This window comes from Ammospiza nelsoni, chromosome 1, assembly GCF_027579445.1.
Source record: "Ammospiza nelsoni isolate bAmmNel1 chromosome 1, bAmmNel1.pri, whole genome shotgun sequence".
NCBI lineage: Eukaryota > Metazoa > Chordata > Aves > Passeriformes > Passerellidae > Ammospiza > Ammospiza nelsoni.
Genome location: NC_080633.1, coordinates 150,198,563 through 150,220,479, shown reverse-complemented (window position 1 = coordinate 150,220,479; position 21,917 = coordinate 150,198,563). Strand labels below are relative to the sequence as shown.

The 21,917-nt window shown below is 41.6% G+C and overlaps 2 protein-coding genes across 3 annotated transcripts in view; one reads left to right on the top strand and one right to left on the bottom strand.

The window, feature by feature from the left end:
- The window catches only part of AGO2 (argonaute RISC catalytic component 2), a 56,497-nt gene extending 39,301 nt beyond the window's left edge, over window positions 1–17,196 (top strand). For both annotated transcript variants that reach the window (XM_059481761.1, XM_059481753.1), the window contains exons 14-19: window positions 766–856; window positions 2,278–2,472; window positions 3,634–3,768; window positions 4,533–4,634; window positions 4,976–5,175; window positions 5,782–17,196. In XM_059481761.1, the coding sequence (XP_059337744.1) occupies window positions 766–856; window positions 2,278–2,472; window positions 3,634–3,768; window positions 4,533–4,634; window positions 4,976–5,175; window positions 5,782–5,890 (832 nt within the window). In that variant the 3' untranslated portion in view covers window positions 5,891–17,196. The remainder of the gene's footprint in view (window positions 1–765; window positions 857–2,277; window positions 2,473–3,633; window positions 3,769–4,532; window positions 4,635–4,975; window positions 5,176–5,781) is intronic.
- A 2,027-nt stretch (window positions 17,197–19,223) lies between these two features.
- Window positions 19,224–21,679, bottom strand: CHRAC1 (chromatin accessibility complex subunit 1). The gene is made up of 3 exons (XM_059475791.1): window positions 21,500–21,679; window positions 20,780–20,906; window positions 19,224–20,051 (listed from the first exon to the last, which is right to left on the bottom strand). The coding sequence occupies exons 1-3, from the start codon at window positions 21,635–21,637 to the stop codon at window positions 19,906–19,908; spliced, it is 411 nt and encodes a 136-aa protein (XP_059331774.1). The 5' UTR covers window positions 21,638–21,679; the 3' UTR covers window positions 19,224–19,905.
- Between the last annotated feature and the right edge of the window lie 238 nt (window positions 21,680–21,917).

The window sequence follows — 21,917 nt, the reverse complement described above, 5'->3', positions numbered from 1 at the left end:
GAAAAAAAAAACAATTCCAGAAAAAAACCAAAAAAAGCCTAATCATCAACATTACCTTCCCATTTCTTTTAAAGAAGGTCTGCAAACAGATAAATTAATCTCCATAACCATTAAATCATTCCCCCACAAAGAAATTATGGTGGTCCAAGATTTCCTGTTTGAAATTGTTTCATTAAGGAATAGAGTTGAAGTTTAAAACCTGTGTTGTAGTGCTTTGGTGTTCCTCTCTTGGGGCAGTGGTTTAATATCTTAACCTAAAGATTTGTTTAAAACTTTCAAGCTCAATTAAAAAAAAATATATCTACTTTGCAAGTAACAACTTTGATACCTAGTATTTTTGGACTTCCTTACCAAGACTGTTTTTTATTAGGAAGAATATATTTGTTCACAGCATCTGCATATGTGCACAGTTATTTAATTTTCTCAGATGCCATTTGTTACTAAGGGATCAACTTTTACTCCTTTCTTTGGTTCATTTGATAAAAACTGCAATTCTTCAAGTTAGAAAAAACCAGATATATTTTAAAACTAATTTTTAATTAAGAGCAACAATTAGCTGTGCTTTAAAAATCTGCCTAAGTATTTAGCATGAGAACCTTAATCAGGATTTTTAATTCCTGCCACAGAACAAGTGACCAACTCTGATCAAGTGCCAGTTGTTGATGAATTCCCTGCAGGAGTACAGAGTGCTGTTTATTTGAGTTTTAATGTGCTTTATTAAGCATAAATCTTGCTGCTTTGACAAATTTCCCTTTTCTTTGCCAGACCCCCAGTATTCCAGCAGCCTGTCATATTCCTTGGTGCAGATGTAACTCACCCTCCAGCTGGGGATGGGAAGAAGCCTTCCATTGCTGCAGTGAGTAAATTGTGTCCTGCTCTTTGTCCCTCCTGCTGCTCAGCTCTAATGCATTTTATTGCTTTCCGTCCTTTTGTGGTCCATTGCTTCTGATTGCCTAATTATAGCATTATAAATTATTTTTCTGCAGGAATTTACTGAAACTTCAGAGAGCTTGCTTTGATGCTAATTACTTAAATGTGTGTATTAGCTTGTAAAATGCCTGAGTTGCTGATACACAGAGGAGCTTTTTTGGGAGCTGATATTTATTAGCAGGCTGATAATGAGCTGGTGCATGTTTAAATCTGCTTCTTCAGCACTTAGAAATGTTCAGAATTTCTTCATTGCTGAGAGGGAGCTAGGCTGGCTCAGCTGTGGTTTCTGGGGATTCAAGCTTCCAGAAAACACAAAATGTGCACTAATCTCTTGGAAATGTCCTTCTTAAATAAATACAGGGAATGGTCTTTTGCTTGGATTGTGTCAAACACCTGTAGTGGCTGCTCAGGATTGTTTAATAATGAAGTTCTTCGGTGATGTTATGGATCTGTTTTAGAAAGTATTATCTGGGACCCCCATCAAGGGGAGGAATGGTGAATCTGACTCCATGTTCTTAGAAGGCTAATTTATTATTTTATGTTACTATATTATATTGAAGAATACTGTACTAAAACTATACTAAAGAATAGAGAGAGGATACTTACAGAAGGCTAAAAAAAGAAAAACTAAGAAAAACTCGTGACTCTCTCCTCCAGAGTCCAACAGTTTGGCCCTCATTGGCCAGTAAGTAAAAAAATTCACATGTTGGATAAACAATCTCCAACCACATTCCAAAGCAGCAAAACACAGAGAAGCAAATGAGATAATATTGTTTTTCTCTGAGGCTTCTCGGCTTCCCATAAGAGAAATCCTGGGCAAGGGGATTTTTCAGAAAATATGACAGTGACAGAGATGTGGTCACTTCTTTAGGTTTTCATTGTTTGTTTATTTTTAAGTCCCATGCCACTTTTACAGCATATAGATGTTAATGTTTCATTAACAGAAAAATCCCTTCCCTTGATAAAAGGTGTGGATATTTCTGTGGTTCATCACCATTTCAGTTTGATGGATCCAAAAAACAGGCTTGGTGTCCCAGAATTCCAACTCCTATGCAACAGTCTGAACTATCTCGATGGCTTCATGGTATCAGTGCTCCAAACTCTATTTGAGTTTTTAAGTGCCTGTAGGTGCAAACAAGAAATGAATCTTTCAGATTTAAAACAATTTTCTGTTTCAGCAGGGTGTGCTGCCACAGGTGAACTAAACCCAGAGCTGTTTCCAAGCACATTTGAATTTCAAATGCATCATTGCCAGGCCAAGCACTCCGTGTTCAAAACAGTGCATTTATCCCTTGAAATAACCTTTATTTTAGTGCTCTCTGGTTTGATGCCAAGCATTTTTTCCAGGTTGTGGGAAGCATGGATGCTCATCCCAACCGTTACTGTGCCACGGTGCGGGTGCAGCAGCACCGGCAGGAAATCATCCAGGACCTGGCTGCCATGGTCAGGGAGCTGCTGATCCAGTTCTACAAATCCACCAGGTTCAAGCCAACTCGAATCATCTTCTACAGGGATGGTGTTTCTGAGGGGCAGTTCCAACAGGTGATACTTGTCTTCTTGAAATTCTCATCGTGTAGTTTCGTGGTAGTAATGGAATTTTAAAATTCCACCTCTGTGTGGTTGGAGTTATAAGAAGTATAACCTCAACAAATCTTCCCTCAACAAATTTGTTGGATTCTAACCAAGCAAGCAGAAGTGTTTGCATACTTTTCATGTGCTTTTGAAAGTAATTTTCCCCTTTAAAATATTTTCCCTGACAGAATTGTAAGTGAAAAGTGTAGTTTTAGCACTCAAATTATGTTCCACATCTGTTTCCTATTTAGTGTATATTAGTCAGAGTGTATCCTATAGCACTTGGGCAGTAAAAAATAATTATATATTTTTTTAATACAGGATTAATAAATACTGGATTGTTGCAGTCATTTTTATTCTGATAAAACTCATCCTCTCATATTTATTTTGTTTGCTTGTTAGTACCATATTTTATTAAATACTTTTCTATATATTTTAAAGACATTTATGTACACTTTTCTATACAGTATTTAAGTATGTAAATAAAAGATACAGACTTGAGTTGGCTTCTCAAAATCTAGGGGGAAAAGAGGAAAGGTCACTTGCTAAATTTGAATTGATAAAATAATCTTTGTATGAACTTTTGATATATTCTCTTTTCATTTGTTATTGCTTTTCACTGAAGTTTTCATGTCCAATTAACCCACAGACTGAATAATTGGTTTTTTGGTGTGTTTCACTTTCCTTATTATTGATGTCTGTAGTCCTGCATGGAACTGCAGAAAGCTGGGAAAGAGCAGCTGAGCACTTCTGGATTTTATCTCTTGTTCTAGTCTGAAAAATAATTATTCTGTTGTATTCAGCAGCCTAATTAAATGTTCATTTATATTTGGTAGTTAAAGAGATTTTGACATGCAGGTTATTAGTCTGAGCCTTGTGATTGGAGCTGAACAAATATGGAAGCAGCTTTCTCCTGGCTCAGGAACCTGCTGATGTAATTTGCCCTCAGCAGGGGAAGAAATTGAGATTTGGTCCTGAAAGCTTTGACATCTCATTACTCTGAGTGACAGTGCAAGAAGGAACAGGATAAATTATCTGTGGCTAAATAAAAGAAATGTGTAGTTAAATAAGAGGAATTTGTATGATGGCAATGGTTCATGCTGATCCCACCTCTCTCTGTGTGTGCCTCAGGTTCTCCACCACGAGCTGCTGGCTATCAGGGAGGCTTGCATTAAACTGGAGAAGGATTATCAGCCTGGCATCACATTCATAGTGGTGCAGAAAAGGCACCACACCAGACTCTTCTGCACGGATAAAAACGAGCGGGTACGTTCTGCTTGGCACCCCAGAGCTCCAGCCAAGTCACCCATTTCTGTTCATTTGTGGTACTTTGTGGGGGGAGATCAGACTCCCCAGTTTGATTTTTGGTACTTTCTGTGTGAAGAGGAGACTCTTCAAGAGCTGTTGCTGAGAATGGAGAGTTCCTCATGGCAAAGATTTGGCTTTCCATGTTCTTTTTCCTTCTGTCAGGCTTCTCTGTGGGAGCACTTGGACCCCACCAGGCTTCAAGGCAATAATTAGTAACTCCCAAAGCTGACATGAACATGGTTGTTATATTAATAAATGCTGTGGTTACAGATGCTGTGGTTACAGATGTTAAATTGTTTGAAAGTTAAGAGTATTTTGACATTCTGTTTTGAAGAGATTTTGAGGGAAGAAGTGGCCTGTCTGACAAGGAAGGATTGTCCCCTTGCAGGTATAAACAGGAAAAGTTACTCCTGTTCTGGAGTGGGAAGGTGGAAAAGAATTTGACAACTCAGTTGCAGGAAATTCTTTTTACATTATTCAGAAAACCAAATTTTTTAGGTAATTTCTAAGAAGATTTTGCAGCTTATCTCTTTTTTTCTTTCTCCATAGTAGAGGCACTGCAGATTTTCAGTTGGAACAAAATTTCAGTTTTGCACATTCTTCTTCACTTTCTGCTTTTTATAGATCTTTTTTGTTTGTTTGTTTTCCTGGCTATACAGCTGCAAATAAAAAAAAACCCTTTGTGTTGTGCCTCAATGTCTTTGCATTTGCTGTTTACACAGGTTGGAAAAAGTGGAAACATTCCAGCTGGTACCACAGTGGACACAAAAATCACCCACCCCTCAGAGTTTGACTTCTACCTGTGTAGTCATGCTGGGATTCAGGTAAGGCATTTTGTGTGGCATGGTAACTCTTTAACTGTTAATGTTTGTACTAAAGCTACTTTATCAGATGGCTTTTTGTCAGATCTGAGGTTTTCAAGATGAAAGTGCTTTTCAGAGGTGAAATTTTGGGAAACACAGCCCTACCAATAAAAGGGCAGGGATTAGTTTGATAGGCAGCAAGGAAGGAGATTGTTTGCCTTTTAAAGGAGTAACCAGCTGGAATGTGTAGAGCTGCTGCCCGTGGTTTTTGAGGAATCAGCCATTTCCCTGCAGCTCCCAGCAGAGGTTGGAAGCTCAGGAGATGTTTGGGAATGCTGATGAGCTGTGTGCTCTGGCTGCAGGGAACAAGCAGACCCTCTCACTACCACGTGCTGTGGGATGACAATCGCTTCTCGTCGGACGAGCTGCAGATCCTCACCTACCAGCTGTGCCACACCTACGTGCGCTGCACGCGCTCCGTCTCCATCCCTGCCCCCGCCTACTACGCTCACCTGGTGGCCTTCAGAGCCAGGTACCATCTGGTGGATAAGGAGCACGATAGGTGAGTTCAGAGTTTTGCACTTTTGCAGAATTGGAAGGCAGTGGGGCTTGTTAATTCTGGGGTCAGTGGTGTCCTCAGCAGTTCGAGAGTGGATTGGCTCTCACTGCTGCAGCAATGCAAAGGATGTTCCTATATGTGCTGTTTACTGTTTCAGAACCTCAGTGGTGCTTTGGTCAAACATTAATTACACTTATTCTGTTCAGAACAAAGTAATGATACAGAAACCTGTGCCAGGAGAGGCAGATTAAATGGGGTGTCGCTATAGGACACAAAACAACACGACACGCACACGCTGCTGCTCTCAAGGTGAAAAAAAAGGAGTTTATTTTCTGACTCCCAACATTTATAGATTTCCAAAAGTGACAGTGGACTGGAGGTGAAAGTGCCACCTCTCCAATGACACTGAACAAACCAACAGTCCATCAAATTTCTCCTCCTCCATAAAAGAATGCAAAACAATGAGTTATTTACAGAAAGTTTGTTACAAGAATGTAAACAGCAGAAAGCTTAGAAATTCTTAAAAAATCAGGGCAACAGTAGGGTTTCTCTTCCCCCCCCCCCCCCCAACCTGTTGTTTTTTTGTTTCCCCCCTCCCTTCTCTTTCAGTGCTGAAGGAAGCCACACTTCTGGCCAGAGCAATGGCAGAGACCACCAAGCACTTGCCAAGGCAGTCCAGGTGCACCAGGACACGCTGCGCACGATGTACTTTGCTTGACACCTTCTCATGTTCCACGGCTCCGGACAAGGCAGAGTTGGATTCACACCAGACCAGCTGCACTTAGACCAACAGATGCCCCAGCCCAGGGACAGCCAGCAATGAGTGATGCATCTTTATTCCTTCCTTTCTTTCCCATTTGCAAGGAAGCCTTCCGTCCAGAATTTCAGACTTGATCACAAACTGCATTCTTGTACCAAACCCCGCTGTTGTCGGAAATGTGGTTTGCCAAAAATCTCTGAGCTGCTTGGTATAAAACAGACCCAGATTTTATAATTAAATCAAGAGCTGCAATCTCAGGGCGTAGGGAAGATAAACAAAAAAACAAACCAACAACTCAACCCACAAAACTCCTCATTCAGTTTGCTGTTCATTGAGTTGCTTTTGATAATTTGGAAAGATCTAATTCATACTAAGGTTTGATGAGCTAAAACGCTGTGAATCAGCTTTTAGTACAAAGGAAAGCAAAGCATTTTTTGAGTATTTATGAAGCCTTGATTATTCTAGATGCATTTACAAAATTTTTATTTTCCAAATAAGAGCATGACAAAATTCTGGTTTCTAATTGTCTTACGAAGATTATTCTCAGATTATTCTCTGTGTGTCTAAGGACAAATGTATTTTCTGAAGCTTGTTCTTGAATGTTTTTTATTGTGCTGCATTTTAAAATGTTTTTCATAGACTAAAGATGAACTTAAAAAAAAAAGAAAATAGTAAACCTGTACCTAAGCTTTTAATAGCTCCAGTTAGATTGGCAGAAGAAAATGTGCCATTTAAAAAAATTTCTAAAGATTTTTTTAAAATCATACTGACAGCTAACTTTAGGATTTGTCATACAGGACTGTGACACTTACTTTCCAAAGTCTCTAAAGAATACGGGTCTGTGGTGATAAATACAGTACAATCCTTTTTCACTGTTGTTTGAGTTAATGTAAATTTTATATATGTTTCACAGTATTAATGTGATAGACTAGATGCTATTATTTATTTTTATTTACTAAGGAGTGCTCATTATACTTCTGTTAACATATCAAGAATGCTTTGAACTTAGAAAGTAAGATCCTTTTTGTGGGGACATTACTCTTCAAATGCAAAAAAAAAAAAATATGCAATTGATGTGGTGAGAGGAGAGAGATGCAGCCAGTGTCTGTTGTAGCTTGGGGTTTGCAGAAAGGCTTTTTCAACACAGCAGGATTTACCTCTGCGGTTCAGACGCACACAAGACCAACATCCTACATCCATTCAAGCACAAAAAAATTTGTGTTTTATTTATATGTTGAGTAGTGGTGAAGCAGGAGCTCTGCTAGAGGAGAGTGGCACGCTGGAAGTTAGGCACAAGTCAGAGAATCTATGCAGTAAAGGTAAAAATGAGGAAACTGAAGTTTACTTAGGGAGGGAGGTGAAGCTCTCTTCATTATGCATAAGATCTGTAGGAAAGATGAGAGTTTTGCCATTCTCTTAGGAGAAGCATTAATTAAAACTGATAATTATGAGACAGATGCTTCTGTTAGTTTGCACACTGGATTCATAAAAACCATAACACACATGTAAACCATTGCACTAATGACAATGCCACGAGCAGGTTTAGGAGAAAATGGAGAAAACCCAGGAAAGTTGTTTATGCTGACTTGATCTTGTTTGTTTTTCCATGGGGTAAGTGAAATAAGATGCTGAGATGCATGTTGGAAAACCTTCATTCTCCTCCACTGATGGATTTTGGTTTGTCTTTTCCCTTTTCTCTGGGCTGCTCAGTCTCTGTTTGGACACTTTTACCTCTGGCCACTGGGATGGGCAAGTAGCTTTAAGCCATGCAGAGCTCTGGGCCACAGAGCAGCTTAGCTGCCACCAGGTGGTGTTGGATAAGCTAGAAAATGCCCAGCCTTTGCTGCATCAAGACTTTTTTAGGTACATAATTCCAGTTCAGATCTTCACCTTGTAGCAGTGTGTCAGTTGTCAATGTTTTGTAGGTGACATGTAAAACCTGTTAATGGAATAATCATATTTGTACTATTCTAATTGGGTGATTAGGCTGCTGGCTCAGAGTGTCTTCTTGGTCATAGTTCTATAAATTCAGATTTGTGTAAATTTGAAGCAAATCCTAGGTAGCATTGTCTGTCTTGCTGTGTGCCAGCGAGGTTGTACCTACCTCCCCTCACGCTGCAGATCCTCCCCATGGTGGGTGTGTTGCACTTCTCTGTGTTTCCTTCAGAGCTTTCCTATTTCAGTGAAGATAGTCATTTGGCAGAGTTTTATATAAGAATTATTTTTGTATGAATTCTTCTTATCAAATAGGATAAAGATCATCCATTTTAAGGCATCATTTAACTTATTTGCTGTCTGTTATGCAGAGACCTCTTGGATGTGAAATTAATCCCCCTCTTTCCATGCAGATCTGAGACAGTGGAATTGTATTGGTGGGGTGGGGAGGGCAGGATCTGTCTTGACCTCAAATCTCATTTCTGAAGCAGCCTGGGACTGCACTGCATCCTATTTAAGGTGTTTCTTTTGTGAGAAAAGGAGTTTCAGGCAGGACCTTAATCTGAGAGTAGCTGTTTGTGGATCCTCTTGGAACAAGCAGAAATTATGTAGCTTTCCTTCCCTAAGTATGAAGAACTTGGGATGTTTATGTGCATTTCAGGACATTTTTACCTTTTACAGACCTTTCTAAGCCTCTAATACTGCTAATTATTTATGCCTTGTGATTCACAGAAAGACTCCAGAACTGCTAAAGTTGTACAGTAGGTCTGTATTTATTTGGTGATGGGCAAATTAATTTCTAACCCTCATGTCTCACTTGTGTCTCCTTCCTTTTCCCTCCCACCAGTAGTGAATTAGTGAATAATTTAAAGCATTTTTAAAAAATGCTGATTAGGTATATACCTTGTGAAGTACAGCATGCTGGCAGTGCAGCACCTCTCTTTCTGGGAATATTTCTAACATAAATCACACATTCAAGATTGTCTCCTGTCCAAAAAAACCTGCCACAAGCACATAAAATCCTAGAATTATTTTTATTCTGTACCTCCCACATGTCTGGTATAGAACAGCAACATCTCAGGTCAGCACAAAGCCCAAGAAGTCTCAGTCTGCCGCAGGCTGTGGTGGAGCAGTGCCAGCTGAGGTCACAGCTCTGGGTCTGGGTCACTGTGCAGGTCAGCTCAGCAATAACCAAATTTGTGCCACCCTGGGGCACTTGGGGCATTTTCCAGCCCATGCAGAGGAGTCCCATTGCACAGCCCCCCCAAACAGCATCAGCAAATCTGAAATGCTCCTCTTGGGAGTTGACAAGTACTGTCAAAATACACAAAATACTTTAAAGTTTGTCTTTTTCCCCCGATGTGCAAAATCTAATGCAATAATGAGGTTTCCTTGGTGGTGGAGATTTCTGCTGCAGTGGCTGAACAGAGTCACCAGTCCACTCCATCTGTTCCAGCCCCCAGGAAACAACTGAGCTGATCCTGGGCAGCAAAGGTCCTGTGGGAATTGCTGGAGGGAGGTGGATTTGTCTCTGCTTTATTTGGCATTTTAGACAGCCCTATGCAATTTAACACATGTTGTGTATGCACTGATGTACAGAGTGAGGTCACTTGTTTTATTAGAGCTCCTTTTTTGGCTTGGCTTGCTTTAGAATGTTTGACTTTGTGAATTACAATCAATGATCTTCCATGTTCCACAGGAATTCCCTTGTTTCTTGATCTGTCAGGTAACAAATCCCTTTGATCTCCATCCAGGCCCCCAGGCAGGGTTCCCTGATTGGCAAAGCAAAAAGGTTGTGAAGGTTTGGCTTTAATTCTGCCTCTCTCAATAATTCCTTCAGCCTTTGTTGTAACAGAGTCTTGTTCTTGTTGGATCATTTTTATAACATAGGACAAAAGGTTTTTCCACAAGGATTATCAAATCAAAACTTCTGGAGAGGAGGTGTGAGGAGTTTAAGTTTTTTTTCCTGACTAAAGGCTTTTGATTCAATAGCAGACTCAGTCAAATAAGCACCTCTGGTGGCATAAATAACCCATAAGGGACTTTTTTTTTTAATATATCTTTTACTCATTAGCTAAAAGAATGTAAGAAGGGTTCTCAGTATTTTTCACACTTGAGACCAGTGTCATTAAACTCACTTGTTTTTCTGGTTTTTTAATACTCTTCTCCTACCATAGTATCTCTCTTTGTGTGGCTTTCCCCATTCCCAATGCAGGGCAGTCCTTTGTTTTGTACTTTTATATTCCATTTGGTCACATGCTTCTTGATGCACACATGTCATCTTTCTTAAGGAAAACTTCAAGTAGAAGGTAATTGCACTGATTTCTGGGTTTTTTAAATTCCCTTTTTACTGTAAGATTTTTTTTTTTTTTGCATCTGCTGTAGCTGTTTGAAAATACTGTAAATAGTGCTCTGCACAGCAAGTACAGAAATGCTGGGGATGCCATTCCTAGTTCTATTTTCCACAATACTGCCATGTTTTCCAGGGCTGAGGTGGGAGCTTTGGTGTTAAATGCTGTTATACTCTGTGTGCATTATGGTATCAGTGCAAGAAGGGCACAGTTGGAGATATTTAGGGTTTGTGTGAATTTATAAAACATTTCTTCCTTCTCTCCTCTGTTCACATTTCTCCCAGACCACAGAGATGCAGTTTTTCAGCTCTCACTGTGCTCATTATCTCTGCAAGGTTCAAATGCCAATTTTGGTATCAGTTTGATGCCTGATGGCATTAATGTAATATTTGAATTATCAGATGTAGCTCTCAAGGTGTTCCTTGCTTGTGATTCTTGTGTTGTAGAAGCAGAATCCTTGGATGTGGCAGAATTAGTGGAATGACAGGGATTTGGGATCCAGTTATGATGTCTTGCTGTCTGTGTGGGACTGGGCAGTGCAGAGGATGTTTCAGTGCTCTGAGCTGCCCTTGGATCTCATCCATCCATCAGCAATTGCCTTTTGCTTCCAGAACCCCCAGGGACAGGACAGAGCCCAGCTCCAGCCCCACTGGCTGATGTTAGGGTGCAAACCAGCAAGTTCTGCCTTCTGTTTCTGAGAGCTGATGACTGGAAAGATGCATTTCTGAGAGGGTTTAATCCAAATTGTATGGCAAGGGGGTGCTGTGTGTGCTTGGTGTGGCACAGAGCCTGTTTAATCCCATTTAGTGTTTCAGTTGCTTTGTCAGAGCTGTTTCTTTGAAGTGTTAATTTGAATGTAATTGCTTGACCAAATCACTACAAAAGTGGCTTTGGAGGAATCTTTAGTTTCAAAGCAGGTGCAGTTCAAGGCTACCTCCTGTATTTCTTCATGGGAGAATTAACTGAAGTGAAATTCCCCCTAAGCAGCCAAAATGCTCCCGGAGGGACTGGGCAGTGCCATCCTGTGATCCTGGCTGGCTCCTCAGCCTTCCAGAGGCATCCCTGTGTACTGAGAGGGTACCAGGCCTGGTAAGGGGCACATCTGGCACATCTGCTTCTGGTCAGGGTCACTCCATAGCAGCAGCTCCCTCTGTGACCTGTCCCAGTTTCTATACTGTTGTTTTCCAAATGAAAAATGTTTCTGTACTTTACCTGTTGGCCAGAAAGTGTCAGGTTTTCTCTGCAAATGACATGAAGGTCCTTGAAATATATTTTGAATCTGAGACAAAAAATATGTATTGGATTATTTTTTAATATGTCTTTTAGGTAAGGTGATGTTGACTGTAAGAATGAAAATACTTTATTCCCTGCTCAGAAAATTATAATCTTTAAAATGTGGGGGGGTGGGGAAACCAAAACACCAAAAAACAACCCCAAACCTGAGTATGTTCATCTTGGGACTGTTTAGTGTCAGTTCTTTGCAAAATCTTGGCCAAAACTCAACCTTGACATCAGTGCACGTGGACTGAGGGTACTTTAGGTGACCTGAAATGAAACTGTAGAAAACTGTGCTAATGCATCAGATTTTGTTTACAATTATTCCAAAAGCTTCCTCATTCCAGAACAAACCACTCTGCTGACAGAAATATATGTTGGAGCACAGTGTTCTGTGTGGTTTCATAGCAGTGTTAAAGTTGATTTTTTTTTTACAAGTTACTGAGCTTTCCGCTGTGGGTTTTGGCCTGTCAGAGTGAGTTTCTTGAGATTCTGATTTTCCTGCAATTTCCTTCCCTTAATCTCTGGCCTAGACACTAATGAAGCTCATCCATGGCAGGAGGATTGCTTTATGGCCTGGCTTTGTGGAACCCAGATTTTGAAGAGACTGAATAAACCATTTGGGTTTATTCTGTAAAATCCTGTCAGTTTGGTTGAGTTCTCAGTCATGATTTAAAAAAGCCCCCCCAGAAGTGTGAAGTGCAGGGTCAGTGGCTGCTTTGGAGAAGATGTTTCACTACATTGTGCACTGCAGCTTGTGGACACTATTGCTGGCAGGGCTGGCACTGAGCAGAGATGCTGAACAGCTCCTCTGTCACTGATGGCAGCAGAGGTTTGTGTTTTCCAGACAAGGCAGACCCAGGATCATCAGGAAGTTTGGGGAGAGTAGGAGCTCAGTGCTGCTCATGCCCCAGAGAAGAGAAACCCTGGGTACCCTAAGCCTTGGGGAAATGAGAGAGGAAGGAGAGGAGCCATTTCCTTCAAAATTGCCAATTTAAGCACTTTTAAGGTGACAGTTTAATTCTTAGTTTTCCTTCTGGCTTGTGTGCAAGTGCCCCTGAGGAATCCTGCACCCATCTGCTGGCCCATCCAGGAGGGGAAGGCTGCAGGGAGCTCCCTGAGTTGATTTGTGATTTTGGGGGGCTCTGACTTGGCTGGGGCTGGGCCAGGGGCGCTGCTGGATCTGGAGGGACGAGAGGTTGTGGGAGTTCATTGTGGGAGTTGTGCAGGTGGCAGCCCTGCAAACCCACAGCACCAGCTGCAGGCTGGGACTGCTCCTTCCTCCCACCTAAATATCCCCAAAAAAGCAATTCCTTTGGATTTGTCCATGTGCTGCCTCAGCAGATCCATTGTAAACCTGCCTGGGGCTCGCTGAGGAGCCTTGGGTTGCAGGGCAGTTCTGTATCAAGGGGAATGATCCTTTCCACAGGGCTCTCAGGAGTGCACAGGTTTTAGTTGTGTTTTTTTTCCCACATTTTGGATGTGCTATAGAACCACAGACTTTAACTTTGTTATTTTTTTTCCTCCCTTCAAGCACAACTAAACCACTGCTCCCTGCTCATCAGCAGGATTGCAGATGCTGTCTGACCTGGGAGCAAGCCTAGGAGTTGCCCCCAAAATACAAATTTAAACTTTGGTCATTTTATAGGGTTTTTTTTGGTGTGCTTGGCAAGCATGAATGGTGCATAGGTCAGTAGGCAAGCTTGGGAGTGTCTAACCCCTGGGTGGTGCTGGTTGTGTTTGCTTTGTTAGCTTAGATTTCCTGTCAGAAAAAAAAAAAAAAAGAAAAATGTGGACTCTTCTGTATTTATCAGCTTTTCCTGGTTTTAAAGCCATTAATAGAGGAAGCTTCAGTCATGCTGGTTTTTGTGAAATTGCACATTTTTTTGTGTACTTGACTCAAAGCAGATCCTGTCTGGGCTCTATGGGCACCCCAAAGCTTCAGCTGCTGGGGGTTGGGTCAGACCTCTCCTGTACCAACATGACATGCAGTGAATTTTGTTTCTAGATTTCACCAAAGTTCTGCATCAACTGTGAGGTGCTCAAACCTCACTTTTATAGCACTGCTTCTATGCTATTAAAAACCAAGGATTTGACCCAAAGTCTGTCATTCCTGAGAGATTTTCTCATGACACTTAAAGACTGAGCTTTTCAATTCTCATCTCATTTACAAATGACAACTTCATAATTGCATTTTAAAGAAAATAAGAGGAAAAAAAAACCAAAAAACCATCAAAAGCCATTAAGGAGTAAGTTTTACATTTATCTTGGAAAATCAAATTTCCAATGAGGTGCAATGAGGAATTACATCTGGCAAAGTTCTGTGCCATCCTGAAGAGTGTTACCACTTCCTTTCTGTAATTTGTTGGTGAAGTTTAGATTTTTTAGATCTGTGTGTGTGCACACACATGTGTGACAGGACAGGGACAGTGTATAGGCTGTCTGTAAAAGATACAAAGGCAGTATTTGACTGGAAAAAACAAGCACAATTTTCCTGGCTTTTGCAGTATTTTATTGTACAATCACAAAGATTTCAGCATTTAGGGCAGTTGATAAGTAAAGATCCAGCCCCAGATTACTGTGCAGTGGAGTGGTTGACTTGATCCTGGGGAGGGCAAGATGGAAAACAGAATGTATTGATTAATTTTTTTTTTTTTTTTTTGCTTTAATTTTGGTATATTGCAAAATTAACTGACTTTATCTTTTAAGGTTTTAATCTTTTAATAGTTTCAAAAATTCTTTTAATATTATTTTTTATAAAATAACTGAAAAAAAAAAAAGAACCAAAAATCAATCCAGAAGCTTCCATATTGTAAATGTTCCTTCCAATCAAAATGCTTTTGTGACCATTTAAAGTTTGTGGGGTTTTTTTGTTTTTTTGAGGAGAAAAGAAAGCTATGATGTTAAGGTTGTTCCAAGTGGTACTAAATGTGTGTTGTGTTGTGTGTGTGTGTTGCATCTCTGTGGAACTTGTGCTTGCAGTATAGAAATGATTGGTGCTGGCTGGGTGGGAGTAGCACTTGTAATGCAGAACCAGGCCCAGAATTGCCCTCAGCTGATGTGCAGGGCATCCCTGGCACTGCAGTGTTGCCCATGGAGTTGTGGCATCACTTGGCAGTGCTGGGGGCTCACAGGGCTGGGATTCACCCATTGCTCCTCTCGCTGCCCTGGGTGGGCACTTGTGTGATGCTGTGTGGCCAGGCCACTTTAAACTAAGCCTTAACTCAATGCTAAATGTGTCAGATTCCTCTCTCAGAGCATGCAGAAATACTGTTTAACTACAGGAGAGTTCCTGTAGAGCTCCAGTGTTAGCCAAGGCAGAAACAAGGGACACCTGTAGCTCTCCGTACTGTGATGCCTCTTTGGGCGCTGGCTCTCGGCCATTCCTCTGGCAGCTGGCCCCAAACAGGCTTTCCCAAATCCCAGCTTTGTGTTGTCCTTGTTGTCAGACTTATTCTCCTCCCTCCCCCTGCCAGCAAATCTCTGCCTGAAGGAGGATTGGGATTTAATACTTCAAATTTTACAGCCCAGAAAAAGCCATTCTTGAATTCCGTGCTTGCTTTCGGGTAGGTGCCATTGCTTCCACTTCTTATGACTGACATAGGATCCTTTAAACATTTGAAATAGAGGCAAAAAAACCCCAGTGTTGGGGACCCAGCTTGCTTTTATTTTATTTTTTTTCCAATTTGGATCTACCTCATGTAACCAGTTGGGTGCTAATTACTCAAATTGTCAAGGAGATTTGGCAAAGGCGACCAAACCGATCCCATCCGTGGCCCAAACCCTTGGGTTTCTTGTTCTGAAACAATCTTGGATTTGAGTTCTATTCTTTGTGCCTTTGTGTTTTTTTCTCCCCAGTGCACACAACAATCAAAACTCATCTTCCTGATTAAAAACAGCAGATGGTTTTTAACTGCGCCATGAAAAACTGAATTTGAAAATATTTTTTGGTGTAGCAAGTTGTAAAATCAAGTATCACAGCTGACCTAGGCAAAGAGAAATAGCCAAAAAAGGTTTTGGAAATGTTTAATCCTCACCCCAGATCTCTACATCTCTGTGTCTCTATATATGCACATAACACATGACTTTGTGTATGTGTGCATATATAAATATAAAATGAAGGGATACACGTGTAAGGGTGAGGGAATAAAACATCACTGACCTTTCCACAGTTTTGTATGTAACAGTTTACAACTATGTGTAAGTTTTTTCTACTATGTGAACCTTTTTTACTCAAAAAGAACTCCTTTTTGGAAAGCTTTAAGTTGTGATATGCTATCATTTTTTGAAATTTAAAAAACTTTTAAAAAATTCACTATTTACCAGTACCTACTACAGAGGGGGAATCTTTGCTGTAAAATTGTATTTAGTTTAAATATTAAAAGAAAAAAAATCTATAAATGGGATTGTAAAAGTGCATTCCATCATGGCAGGACTTCCCAGCTGTTTCCTAAGGCTTTCTGTTGCAGAGATTCTCAAGCAAAAGGAAAATGCCTCTGTTCAGTGTTTTTATAAAACTGCTCCATCAGGTCTAGACTTAAGGTATATTTTCTAAAGCCTAATCATCCTTTAATATGCTGCAGATAAATGATCAGCATGGTTGCACTTTCTCAGTAATAATGTTTGCCCTGCAATTGGCTCTGATAAGGACTTTAGTTTTTTAACAAAACCAATCGTACTTTGGGCAGAAGGTAATATTTATATAGGTACCTCAAGATAAAAAAAATAAAAAAGAGCCTGAATATGCTGCATTTTGTTTCTTTAACATTTTTCATGTAGCATTTATTTGCTTTTCTGGTTTTTTAGGAGATGACTTAGCTACCTGTTTGCTTTGGGGGACCCCAGTAGTGTTTTAGGCTGTTGTTTTCTCTGGATCTCACAGAATGTAGAATCCTGCCTTGGGATCCTGCAGGAGTTTGGGTGGGATGTGCCCTGCAGTGTGTACACACGGGGAGGGGGACCATGGAAATTTGCTTTATAGAAACTTCAGAAAAGGAGGAAAAGGATACTATATTCCTAAAACAGACAATACTTGTTCCTAATTCTTAATTATGGTTTGTGGGGTTTTTTGGCTCGTTCTGCTTTCTTGACTCTTTTCTCAAATACGAGTGTGGAAAGGGGCAGTTGATTAATGGGGGCACACAGTGACCAAACCTGCCCCACTGGTGAGTGTTTTGGGGGTGATTCCCCAAATCCATGGGTAAGAGCAGTGCCCCACATTGGAGCAGGACCCTCCTGCTCTCTGCCTGCTCCCTACTGCAGGTCCACCCTCGACTCCTTCATTTCTGAGTCGGTGAAAATCTAAAAATGTGCAGAGATGGGGAATTTTTGTTGGGAACTTTTGAAGGAAGCTTCAAAGGCTGTGAAATTGAGCATTTATTGTCATGTTTTTAAGCTTAGGTGGGTCCTTTTCCAAGTTTGTTTTACAGCTTGCAAGGTAAAATAGTTTGCACTACTTTTGCAATAAACTCATGAAAAACCTAACAGGTTCTGTTCTGGTTTCTTACTGTATATATACAACTAATACTAAAGATTTAGCATAGTGTTTTTCACCTCAAAACATAAGACTTGTAACAAGCTCAGAATGCTGTAATTCCTGACAAAATAATGATGTGAATGATATTTTATAAAGTTATTTTGTATGGTGTCAATTTTGTTTTGCCTCATAGTATGTCAATAAAATAAAATTCCTCATCTTTACAAGATATTGTGTGATGTCTTTTCATTTAATTTTTGGGCATTTTCTGCAGTTAACTTGTGCACTGTGAGACTCTGCCAAAATCTCTGGTCCATTGCTCCCCCTTGCATTTCTCCCCTTGTTTGTGTTTGGATGTTTCCCTGTGCTTCCACCCTCCCTGTGCCCAGCCAGGCACAATCCGTGCTGCTTTAACTGCTTCCAAGTTGTAATCCTGGAATTCTTTTGGGAAGATGAACATTTTGGAAACCACATGCTTCAAATTCTTGGTTTTTATTTTTTTCTTTCTCAGTGAATCCCTACAGAGATCAATTTTTAAATGAAGAAAATGTAGCACCTGGTGGTGACTATAAAGCATCCAACAGAATTGCAAGGATGCCAAGGAACTTCCTTTGGGAGCCCAACCCTGCAAACACAGATTGCTTTTACTCAGTAAATATGAAATACTGTCAGAGCTGTCTCTTCCCTTTATTTTTTCCATTGTTTTTTGAAACACCACTTTGAATTGGATGAGGTTTTGCTCTGGGTCAGGCTCTTGGGGAAAACAAATAACCCTTCACTGGTTTGATGGCAATGAGCTTTGGCAGCTGCAGGGCCTTGGAGAGGGCTGTGGCAAATTTTGGCAGCTCTGAAGTTCCCATGGAGGATTCTGGGTGAATGAATCCAGAAGGGTGTGCACATTATTCTGGGCTCAGGAATTCAGAAAATATGTTCATCATCCCACAGGAAACTTCTGAGAGGGATGAAATGTGGTGATTTATCCTTGGTAACCACAGTTCTTTTGTCATTTTGGCACGTTTAGGAAACTTCATGTCCTTTGAGCAGCATTGGCTGGGCTGGGGAAGGGTCTCACAAGCTGGTGGTGTGGGGGGGGGAAATGATCGAAACATGTATAATAATAATAATAATAATAATTAATCCAGAAGTGTCCCTTGGCCTGTGATCCATTGCCTAAAATCCCACACCACCTTAAACAGTTCAAGATACTTGGGCACTTTTGAGGATGCAGTTGGCACAGAGGGAGAAAATAGGATTAAAAAGCTCAAGGGTTGAGGTACAGACAGCAAGGTCACTGAAAAGTTGCTGTGATGGGCAAAACAGATGTGACTGGAGGGAAAATATCATTTACTGACAAATTAGGTGGAATTAGAACATCTTCCACCCCTTTCCCAGTCCCTTTTCCCTTCTCCCATGGTGCAGGGATGGGGCTGTGCCCAGACCCCTGAGGGCTGTTTGAGGATGTTCCTCTCTTTGCTTGTGATCCATCCATGGTTCAGGTATTTGCTTGTTGCCCTCACCCCTGTTTCTGCTAGAGATTCACTGTGCAATTTTGTGCTGGTGGATCTTCTTTTCTTTCCCAAAAAACTGGCACCCCCTCCCCCCACCAGATTTCCACACTCAGTTTTCCACCCATCTCCATGCACTTTTAATAATAAAAAAGCACAAACCAGCTCTTAGAACAATGGTTTAGTTCTGCCTTTCCCCACTTGGGAATTTTCCCAGGGATCCAGCTCCACTCAGCACTCACTGCAGAATTCCTGGTACAATCTGATTTTCATTTATGGCAGCTTCAGGAACATTTCTTACAGTGCAGCATCCTCTGCTCTGTTCAAACAGCAGGAGCATTTCTGGTGTGGCTCAGGAGCTCTGCCAGTCCCTGACCCCACCTGCCCAAGCTTTCTTAGAATGTGGAATGTGCTGGACTGTGGATGTGCTGGAGCTCCCTGCTATGTTTTAAGAGAAGCTGAGTGTGGTTGTGCCTTCAACCCAAGAGAAATTGTTCAGCTGTTCAGTTCTGGTAACTCTTTACCATGCCCTCCAAATTAGGCTGTTGCTTGAGACAAATTCCTGGCTGATTTGCTGCCCAGCTTTTTTGGTGTGGGAGGTTTTTATGACCCATTAACATTTCCATGCTTACCTGGGGCATTTTTCACCCCTGGGGACAGATCTTGGTCACTTCTCTCTCTCAGACATTGCCACACTGACCACATGTGTGACTGAAACTGGAAAGAACTACAGGAAGTTTCTGCATCCATTGTCAAGTTTTCATACAAAACATTTATTTAAAAAGTTGCATGTAAAGTTCCACACAGGATGGTTGCCATTTCTGTAGTACAAAAAGAAAAGCAAACCAAAACCAAATGAAAAACCCATCTCTGTCACTCACATGGTAAAGGAGCTGCTCTTTCTCAAGAACCCACAATTAACAGACTTCAATGTGCATTTTGGCAAGAGACGCTGCAGAATTGGAGTTCATTCAAGAAGAGGGTTCTGGATGCACACATTTACATAATTTCCTACCCCATTTACCACCACAGCTACAGAACCACCATTAGCTCTTGGGATGGATCTCCTCCTCTCCCACATGGCTGCTTTCACAGACTTTTTTAAGGGACTTGGTCCACTTTTGGAGCTTTTGAACTGAAAGCTGCCTGTAAGAAATTTTCAATTTGGGTAATGATTGTCTGACAAAGTCATTTCAAATCACCTGACCAAGCTCTGCTGTCAGGTTTGCACTGTCTCTTCCTGCCCCACTGTGTTTCTGAGGGAAGAATTCCATTCTCCAACGAGTATAAAGTTCAATTTCTAAACTTCTCAAAGCAAAAGCAGATGGCTCAGTGTAAAAATACATCCAGCATCTGGATTCTCAGTCACAAAAATAACATCCTTTATACAATAGAAAAATGGATCAACTATGAAACAATTCTCCATTGGCCTTAAGATCCAACACTGTCACCAACAGCTTCATCTTCATCCTCCTCCTCCTCAGCCTCATCATCGTCTTCCCTCACTTCTCCATCTCGCTTCTCTTTTTCAAGCATTTTTAGGTATTTGCTAGCTAGGATCTTCTTTGGCAAGATATCTGAAAGGCAGAATTGCTGCTTTTATTACCTATTTCAATACTTGCATTGCATTGTTAATACTATTGTATCCAAACCACTGAAGAAATGAAGTCAAAAAGAAATATTCCTATTTTTAACAAACCTTGGGTGAATAACCAGGTAAGTCAGCCTGACTCACACACTGCTGTAAGAGTAGAAGGGAGTTGCCCACTTATGGCACAAGTAACCAAAGATAAGGACTCTCTTTCATGACTGATTACTGGCAACTTTTACTGTCTGCTGATGTAAACTGTTTGATGTAAAACAAAGTGCTCAACTGCCTTAGATACAATGAGCCATTAATATAAAATCCAAGTATCAGTAAAAATGTGTGTATCTAGAAGCTTAGAGGGACCATAACTTATAGATTCCTATGTGTCATTTTTAGTCCACATAACTTCTCACCTAAAGATGTGCAATAATCTTCTTCCACAGGCTGAAAGCTTTCAGATGGAACTGCTGCAATTTAGGAAATGCTTAAGGCAATATCCTGAGAACTGTATACAGTGTAACTGTATAATTTAGAGGCAGCAGAAAAATCCCCATTCACAAAGAAATGTTTTCAGGGAAGTAGTTTATGAGTTCCAGCTGAATGCTAACCAGGAGATCAATGACCAGTAGGAGAACTGGGTCCTCACAAAACAGAGCATTAAGAGCAAGATTTTATTTTCCAAAACAGACACTGGATTTACCCTTGTGTTAGCAATACCTGCAAGGAACTGAAAGGTCTCACACTCTTCTGCTGTATGAGACAGATCAGTGTACGTCAGAGCGTTCTTCTCCTTCCCTCTGCCGTGTTTGTAGGAGTATGTAGCCAAATACTGAACAAAAAGCTCCTAAAAAATGAAAACAGAAATTAGTAGTAGTCAGACTAAGAATTCAAACATATCATTGATTCCTATCTAAAGGCAGAAGCCCCATATTTAACTGCACATACAATGGGCGCCTCAGTGCAGAGACTCATTACATTTTAGTACCTGAAGGGAATCTACAGGGAAGATGGAGAGAGACTATTTACAAGGGCATGTAGTGACAAGACAAGGGGGAATGGCTCCAAACTGACAGAAAGCAGGTTTAGATCAGATATTAGGAAGAAATTCTTCCCTCCGAGGGTGGTGAGGCCCTGGCACAGGTTGCACAGAGAAGCTGTGGCCGTCCCATCCCAGGAAGTGTTCAAGGCCAGGCTGGACGGAGCTTGGAGCAACCAGGGACAGTGGAAGGTGTCCCTGGCCATGGCACGGCTTTGTAAAGAGATGTTCTTTCAAGTTTCTCCCAACACAAACCATTCTGTGATTCTAGACTCGGGATGCGGGCAGAGAAGGGGAGCAGGAGCCCGGCCCAAGCCGGGGCAGCGCTCCGAGGGCAGAGGCCCCTCAGCCGGGGACGGGAGGCGCGGGGGGCCCGAGGGCAGGGCAGGGCGAGCCGGTACCGTGGCCTTGGCCGTGAGGAACAGCGCGTCCTGGTTGATGCTGGATACCTCCGGGGAGCTCTTCATGATGACACGGATCCGCGACAGGGGCAGAGACACCAGACGGTGCTCGGTGCCGCTCAGCCGCGCCGCCGCCATCTCAGCCCGTCCCAGCGGCAGCGAGGGCACGGCCCGCCGGGAGCTGTAGGCGGCGGCTGCCGGGACTACAGCTCCCTACAGCACCGGGATCTCGACTACAGCTCCCTACAGCACCGGGACTACAGCTCCCTACAGCACCGGGATCTCGACTACAGCTCCCTACAGCACCGGGACTACAGCTCCCTATAGCACCGGGATCTCGACTACAGCTCCCTACAGCACCGGGACTACAGCTCCCTGCAGCTCCCTACAGCACCGAGATCTGGACTACAGCTCCCTG

Coding starts and splice junctions, on each gene's coding strand:
- CHRAC1 (XM_059475791.1), bottom strand. CDS start 21,637: ATGGCGGCGGCGCGGCTGAGCGGCACCGAGCACCGTCTGGTGTCTCTG. Junction 20,907..21,499: donor TCCTCACGGCCAAGGCCACG/GTACCGGCTCGC, acceptor TTCATTTTTTAG/GAGCTTTTTGTTCAGTATTT. Junction 20,052..20,779: donor GACCTTTCAGTTCCTTGCAG/GTATTGCTAACA, acceptor TCTGCCTTTCAG/ATATCTTGCCAAAGAAGATC.